Below are 9,038 nucleotides of genomic sequence, written 5' to 3'. Positions count from 1 at the left end.
ATGACTTATCACAATATTTCTTAATTTAATTAAGTCATTACTTCTCATTGTAATAAAAAATGTAATTAATAAATAGAGGTGAACAGTTGGATTATATGTTGCAATAGATAGGTTATCTAATGCAACAAGTTTTATATTTATTGCAACAGATGATATATCTGTTGTCACAAATAAGTTATCTGATGCAACAGATATAGAATCTGTTGTCACAACTCAATTAAAATGGTTCTTGGAAAGAACTAATTAATAATTATAATATGAAAAGTCATGACTTATCACAATATTTATTTTCTTAATTTAATCAAATGTAATTTATGAATAGAGGTGAACAGTCGCGCCTTTTTGCCTTGCCTCTCATTCAAATTCAATCCTCTATAAATAGTCCTTACTCAATCGTTCATTCAACTATACTCTATTTATTTATTGCATCTGGTCTTTCATATTACACTTGCACTTCCACCACTTTCTCTTCCCTGACTAAGGTAAGTTTTTTCTTGCCAATTTGTAGTTTACGTTGTATTACATTCGGTTATTCTTAAGATCCTTACTTTTGATTTTAAGTTTTTTGTCAATTCACAAGTGTTCTAGATTATGGCTGATTCAGTGTGGGACGTTGATTTTTTGCAAGACACCGTGAATGAACTTCGAAATCAAGTTCGTGATCTGTAATGGGAACTGGAAAGAGTTAGAGAAAAAATGCTTCACGAGATACGTAGGCTGAGGATGGCCTTGCTACTTCTGGTTGAAGATTAGTCGGCTGGTAACGATAATAATAATAATAATAATAATTAGATTATTATTTTTCTTTTAGTTTATTATATGTATTTTTATTTATTTTTATTTAATAAAAAAATTATGTTTGATCTTTGTTGTTTTAATCCATATTTAATTTTCATTCTGTCTATTATCTTCTCAACAAGCATGTCGACGATTCGACGTAAAAAGAAATAATTTAGATCTACAATAACAATAGCAAGATTTATCTGTTGGGTTTGTGGCAAGGGCTGATGTGTTGTTCAAAATAGATTACTCAAATGTTGTAACAGATAAGAAGTCTGATACAACAGATAATCAGTCTGATGCAACAGATAAATAGTTTGTTTCAACAGATGACTAGTTTGTTGCTTGGCTTTGACATTTTAATTCGTACTCCCTCCATCTCAAATTATTCGTCCCAAATTGAGATGCCACATTGATTAAGAAAAATAATTAATAACATATCTACTTTACCATAACCCACTGATCAGTTGGTGGGACAGTAGATGTTTTTTAAATAATCATTGTTTGCTATTCAATCGAAATTTCATAAATGATGTTTCTATTTTAATTTGAAGAAAAAGTGATTAATGCAAAGGGTAAAACATGAATTTTTGTAAATCTTTTCTTGATTAGTGAAAAATACAAGTAAAATAAGAAATTAAATTACGAAATTTGGGACGGGTAATTGGACGTAAGAAATAATTTTGAATCCAGTCGCAATAGCAAGAGTTGAAACATATTGGTTATCTGTTGGGTTTGTGGCAGGGGTTGATTTATGTTGTTCTAAACAGATTAATCATTCGTTGCAACAGATAATTAGTCTGGTGCAACAGATAAACAGTCTGATGCAACGATAATAAGTCTGGTGTAACAGATAAACAGTCTGATGCAACAGATAATAAGTTTGATGCAACAGATAAACAATCTAATGCAACAAATAAATCTTCTGATGCAATAGATTACTCATCTGATGCACCAGATGATTGATTTGTTTAAATTGTGGGCACTTATATTGGATTCATGATCGGGGTTCTATCCATTATTGGAAAAACAACAGTGTACCCAAATGACAAATATGAATAAACATCATAATTTTAATTACCAAATTCACCTATGAAGTAATGCCAAAGTGGAATGTGATGTAGGAAATAAAATTTGACCTAAGAAATTGGTCAGAGGAGTAGCGCTGTACCACCACCACTAATAACAACAAAATAAATAATCGACAAGAAGAAAATGAAGATGATAATGAAGTAGAAGATGATGATAATGAAGCAGAAGATGATGAATAAAGCAGCAAAAACAATGAACAACAAAAAATGCTAAGTGAGAGAAAACAACAATGGATAAGAAGAGAGAGAAAGGTGCTTTTTTCCTCCGTTTCTCGTTATTTTAGGTAAACACTGGGATCAAAGTATAAATTTAAGAACTTGTGGGTTATTTTCAAACTTTTCCAACTTTCTTAATCTATAGTAAAGTAATTATCACCTCCACTCAATAATTAAGGCTTATGTCACCCACACCTCATTTTAAAAGTCTTTTGTCACCTACAGCCCAAAACCCCTAGTTAGTAGCACCCGTTTTTTATTTTTTCCAAGTCAATTAACAGGAAATGGTAAGCAAATTCATCTTATTAACTTAATTTTTTTAAAAAACTTTCCCACCCATATTCCGGTGGTCATATCGGAGTCTGATAAATTCAGATTCATGCATTGCAAAATACAATTTTAAGGGTGAAACTTTTAATAGGATTTTCTCCATTCACATGGCTCGAACATAAAACCTCTAGTTAAGGTTGATGGAATCTCAATCATGCCACCACAATCTATATTGATTACTTCTTATAACTTCATATACTACATGATTTCTCATATTCCGAGTTACATGACCAAAATGCATGATTTTCTCAAAAAATTTGAAACGCACACGCACAACACAAATATTCAAATGAGTTCTTATTTGGCAGATCACTTGCCATAAAATAAAATTCTCCAATACATTCATAAAATAAATTTATTGGTCTTCAATTTGGTAGCAGAAACATTGCTAGCAAACTAACATTTTACCTTGTCTCTTAAAAAAAAGTCATTATCAAGTGCTATAAAACTGAATAAACAGTACCTCATTTGTAGTAAGATAGTAAACAGAGATATCAATGGTGTCCTCAGCCTAAAATAGTAGAAACATAATCATTTATATATTAATCTTAACATCTATTTGTTCCTATTATCAACACCTATACATCAACAACTTGTTTGGATGGTTGTTATGATTAGGATATACTATTAACCATCTAATTTATGTTATAGTATTATATTTTCATCCCATGTAAATACTAATTATTATATTAATAAAATATTTATTTGAATAGATCATTGCATTAACATGTGTGTCCTTTACTTGTAGAGTAGACAATTTTGTGTATGGAGTATTTTAACCCATGCATGGAAGATTAAAATTGTTGGTTTTTATAAGTAATAAATTAATGTTCACAATCAAAGATGAGGTAGGACAAACATCTTGATGATTATAGCACAAGATAAAATATAATTTGATCTTAATTATGGGAGTGGTAATATTCCAACTTTTTGTGCTAGTACATTTCGTATGTATTGAACGGACTAATTAGAGATATTCATTTATGTTCTGAATATTAATAAACGATTTCTCTAAACCATTACATGTACTTATTTTTTATGACTTATATTAACTTTCCAACTAAGTTACATGTTGGTTCAATGGTACAAAGACTTATGAAATGTGATATTTATCTAACTTAAATCAACAGTTGACTCTCCAACTGAGTTGGTTCTGTTTCATATCTGACATTACATGTATATTTGCTTAAATGGTTAAGTTTTCCTAACGATTCTAATTGTTTATGTGCATGGTTATATGTGTGATGTGTTTTTAAAGAATTTTATTATTCTGCACCATGTCTAATGATCTATTTTAATTTGATTATATAACAGATTAACCATAATTTTATTTAATACCTTAACTTCTATCCTGAATCAAAATAAATTAGAAAGCCCTAACTATGCAAACTCCAAACATAATTTGGATATTGTTCTTACTGCTGATGGCTTTAAATTTGTGTTGGTTGAGGAATATCTTGTTAAGTCAGATGAACCCACTGATGATGAGATTAAAGGCTACGATAAGTGGGTCAAGGCTGACGAGATGGCAAGATGCTACATTCTTGCCTCTATGAAAAATGTGTTACAGCATCAACATCAGTCCATTACTACTGCTTATGATGTGCTTAAATCTCTCAAAGAGATGTTTGGTGAGCAAAATCGTGTTGTAAAGAAAACGGCCATGAAAGTTCTTTTGACCACAAAAATGATTGAAGGAACTTCGGTAAGGAAACATATTCTTAAAATGGTGAGTCTATTGAACGAGCTAGAAATTCTTGGGGCAGTTATTGATAAGGAGTCTCAGGTTGAGATGGTCCTACAGACTCTGCCAGACAGTTTTAAGCAGTTTCGCTTGAATTATAACATGAATAAGATGGACTTATCTTTTGCAAAACTGTTGAATGAGCTGCAAGCGGCAGAATGTATCATTAAGCAACAAGCTCCTTCAGTGATGTTGATGGTTGACAAACCTTCGTCTTCGACTTCTAAGCCAAAAGGCGAAAAGAAAAAAAAAAGCCTCGTAATATTTTAGGTGCTAATGGTGGCGTGGCTAAGACTAAGGGCAAATTCAATCATTGCAGCAACCTGGTCGTTATAAGAAATAGTGTCCCAGCTACATAGCTAAGATGCAGAAACAAGGTACATCTTTTTCATATGTCGTTGAAATATTTTTAGCGGCTGTTTCTATCCAATTTTGGGTTATAGATTTGGGAGCCACTAATCATATCTACACATCCTTGCAAGGGTTTCAGAAAACATGACGCCTAAGTGAAAATGAACTGAACGTTTCAAGCAAATGGGGAACCAGCACCAGCCTTAGCTATAGGAAATATTTCTATTTCATTTAGTAGTTCTAGAGTTTTAATACTTAATAATGTTCTTTACGTACCTTCTAAAAGAAGGAATTTGTTTTCAGTTTCAAGAATAATAGATGCTGGTTACAATGTTTATTTTGCTAATAATTCTGCAATTATTCAGTTTAATAAGCATTTTATTATTTCTGCTCCTAGAATACATGATTTGTTTGTATTTGATGTTTCCCATGATATTCTACAAAAAATAGAACTTAATAATATTGATCAATCACATAAAGGAAAACGTATTTCGGAATTGAGTGAAGCATACTTATGACACTTACATCTAGGTCATAGTAACTTAAATAGGATCTCACGGTTGGTTTCTGATGGACGTTTGAGTTCATTGAAAGTGGAGGCACTTCCAACTTGTGAATCCTGTTTAGAAGGTAAAATGACCAAGAGACATTTTCCTTTCAAAGAAAATAGAGGCGGTAATAAGTTAGAATTAATTTATACTGATTTGTGTGGTCTAATGAATATACAAGCAAGAGGTGGTTTTTAGTATTTTGTGACTTTCACAGATGATTACTCGAAATATGAATACATTTATTTGTTGCGCCGTAAATCTAAATGCTTTGAAAAATTCAAAGAATTTAAGATGGAAACGAAAAAGCGAGATAACAAACATATCCATACATTACGATCTGATTGTGGTGGTGAATATCTTTCTGCGAAATTCATTAAATACTTTTAGAATCAAGAATTACATCTCATTATTCTGCTCTAGGAACACCACAACAAAATAGTGTGACAGAACGCCGAAATAGAACTCTTATGGAAATGGTTAGATCAATGTTAAGTTATTCAGATTTGCCTTTTTCTTTTTGGGGTTATGCATTAGAAACTGTAAAGTATATTCTGAACTTGGTTCCTTCAAAATCAGTACCTTTAACCCCATTTGAATTGTAGAGTGGGCGCAATCCTAGCCTACGACATATTCGGGTTTGGGGTTGTCCAGCACATGTGCTAAAAAAATTGATAAGTTGGAATCTAGGACAGAAGTGTGCATTTTTATTGGATATCCAAATGTAACAAAAAGGGTTTTATTTTATTGTCCTAAGGAACAGAAGATAATTGTTTTGACAAATGCCAAATTTCTTGAAGAGGATTATTTAATGAACCACGTTCCTAAAAGTAAAATTGTTTTACAGGAATTGGGCAATAGAATAATGAATAATGAAACACAACAACAAATTCAAAAAACTATTATTGACATACCATTGCATCCACGTAGTGGGAGAAATGTCAATAGACAAGAGGTTGCACAAGAACAAATACTTGATATTACACTACCTAGTAGTGCGAGTAACATCGAGCAGCCTGCAATTGTGGATAAAAATATTCAGGATAATGTCGAGGAACCGTCATAGTACAGGAAGACATTGAGGGTGTTCAAAATTTAGTTCTAAATGTAGCAAATACTGTAGTGACTAGTTGTCGTAGTGGTAGAATTATTAGAAAACCTTTACGGTTTACGCTCTTGGGAGAATCGTATGATAGGATCCCTGATGCACTAAATGCACTAGATGAAAAATTATTAGAAATTTATTTATGGTTTGAAACAAACATCTAGAGCATGGAACAGTTAAACCGTAAATCGTAAGTCTTATAAATACTCCCTGGTTTGAAAGAACTAGGGATTACATGCTTGTTTTTCACTTCGAGGATCTTGTACCTATTGGTTATACTGATTCAGATTTTTAGTCGGATAAAGATTCTAGAAAATCTACCTCAGGATATGTGTTTACTTTAGGAGGTGGAGCCATTGTTTGGAGGAGTATCAAGCAATCATGTGTTGCTGATTCCACCATGGAAGCCGAATATGTAGCTATCTCTGAGGCAGCTAAAGAGGTTGTTTAGCTCGGTAACTTTCTGAAAGAGCTTGGAGTTATTCCTTCACTTCAAATACCACTACCACTTTATTGTGACAATAGTGGTGCAGTTGCAAACTCGAAAGAACCACGAAGCCATAAAAGAAGTAAGCATATTGAGAGAAAATATCACTTCATTCGGGATATAACTCAAAGGGGGTAATTGTAAGGTTTTAAACATTGAGTTGAAGAATAATTGGCGGACCCATTTACAAAGGGCTTAACCTAGAAGGTTTTTGATAAGCATGTGGAAGAAATGGGTATTAAAATTGTACATTCATGGTTATGAGTTTAAGTGGGAGATTGTTAAGATATACTATTAATCATGTTATTTGTGTTATAGTATTATATTTTCATTTGTGTATGGAGTATTTTAACTCATGCACGGAACAATAAAATTATCGGTTCTTATAAGTAATAAATTAATGTTCACAATCAAAGATGAGGTAGGACAAACATCTTGATGATTGTAGCACAAGATTAAATATAATTTGATCTTAATTATGGGGGTGGTAATATTCTAACTTCTTGTGCTAGTACATTTCGTATGTATTGAACGGATCAATTAGAGATATTCGTTTATGTTTTGAATATTAATAAACGATTTCTCTAAACCATTACATATACTTATACTCTTAATCTTGATATAATTATTATGATCTATGTGATTTATTTTGTCGTTTTAATCTATTAAAAGGTGAGACTCTTTTGTGAGTCAACATATTCCTGATATGTTGGATGATGATGAATCACTTAGTGAAATATTAATTAGTTGATAGAACCATGTCTCAGACTTGAGATAGAAGACACCCATTTATGGTTGCTTATAAGTTTTCACGTGAAAACCTTGCAGATGGATTTTGTATCCGTCATGTGAAATAAGTTAAGCATTATAAATAAAGGACTAAATTAATCAATGAGTTAAATTTTTCAGAGAATTTAATCTAATTGATTGGTGTCGGTAATTCTAACATGGGGAGTTAAATAAGATGTAACGGTAGATTTTGAAATTAAACCGAAGAGTGCAATTACAGATTTCTAGTGGAATACTTTGTAATTTATTGTGATATGATAATTTATTCACTACCGAATTAATATCATAATTGAAGCCTCAGTTAATAAATCTGCAGTCCTTACTATGCCTAATTAGCTAATCAAATTTAGAAAAGAGAAGAAGTAATACCATTTTATTTACTGATCTTATGTAAATAAGGAATAAAAAGAGTGTATTAAAAATTAATTTTGGCATTATGGCAGTATTTAAGGTGGAAAACGTTTTGTGGTTTTAAGATGATATTAAAGTCTAAAATGTTTTGCTATTAAGGCTGCAATAAAGGGCCAAAAGGTTATTGCCTCTTGACTCTCCTTCTTTAACTGAAATTGGGAATAAATAGAGGCATGTGATTAGGAAAGAAAACATATGCTTTTTCCAGAACCCAATCATCCTTCTCTAATCCAAAAAAAGTACTTGCCCACACAAGGTTGATTAATAAAGTTAATAAGAAAATAGTAGAAGGCAACAGATCTGACAAATAAGGTGTTGAACGAACTGTGTGAAAGCTTCAAGAGGTAAGTTTTCTGATTTTCATTTTGATTATGTTATCTAGATTATATGTAAGTTATATTGATCCTGTAGAGTTGTTGCTTCCGTTGTGCATGTTCTAACAGTTACCTATTGTATTGTTAGTTTAAATATAATACTTACTTTGATTATTATTAAAATTTTATTATATCGTATCGTTAACTTCAGCATAACCTAAAGATAAAAGGTCACAATTTATGTAATGACCGATTCGGTGTTATCACGTCATTGTCTCATATTGTCTTCTCATTTAATCTTTTCTTATTAGATTTTATCCTTTAACCTACTTTTTTATAATAGTGTTACTCTACTTTTCTTATAGATTTGTCATTCAAATTACTCATGTATCTATACAAATATTATATTCATCAATACAACACGACAAAATACAATGCAATATGTAGCAACCATCCAAACAAGATGTAAGGGACCATTTGGACAACAAAGTTTTCTGTGTCTATTTACTTCCAAAAATACGTTTGTTTATACATTTTAGTTAATTTTCACCCCACTTTTTCAAGTAATATTTTAATATTTCCATATGTATTTTCAATGATATTTCAATTTTCAAATATATTTCTTCAACTTAATTTCAAATACTTTTTTTTTCAACTATCAACAAATCATATCCAAACACAAACTAAAATATAGGGGGGAAAGAGAGAGAGTATAATGATTCACAATAGGAGCAGACATCTTAAGCTAACTTGGAGGAGTTCTCTTGTAAGGAAGGGCTGAAGCTAATATACCTTTACTGAAAATACTATCAAAAATTTAAAAAATTTAAAAAGAAAGTGAGAAAAAAAATAACAAAAAAATGTTGAAAAAA

The 9,038-nt window shown here is 31.3% G+C and overlaps 1 protein-coding gene across 1 annotated transcript; it reads left to right on the top strand.

The window, feature by feature from the left end:
• The first annotated feature begins 591 nt into the window (after window positions 1-591).
• Window positions 592-6,126, top strand: LOC107846247. Its single transcript, XM_047400266.1, has 3 exons — window positions 592-665; window positions 3,732-4,419; window positions 5,908-6,126. The coding sequence occupies exons 1-3, from the start codon at window positions 592-594 to the stop codon at window positions 6,124-6,126; spliced, it is 981 nt and encodes a 326-aa protein (XP_047256222.1).
• Window positions 6,127-9,038: the final 2,912 nt, after the last annotated feature.

This window comes from Capsicum annuum, chromosome 11 (genome assembly GCF_002878395.1).
Source record: "Capsicum annuum cultivar UCD-10X-F1 chromosome 11, UCD10Xv1.1, whole genome shotgun sequence".
In the NCBI taxonomy this organism is placed as follows: domain Eukaryota; kingdom Viridiplantae; phylum Streptophyta; class Magnoliopsida; order Solanales; family Solanaceae; genus Capsicum; species Capsicum annuum.
This window is presented reverse-complemented; position numbering and strand designations above follow the sequence as displayed.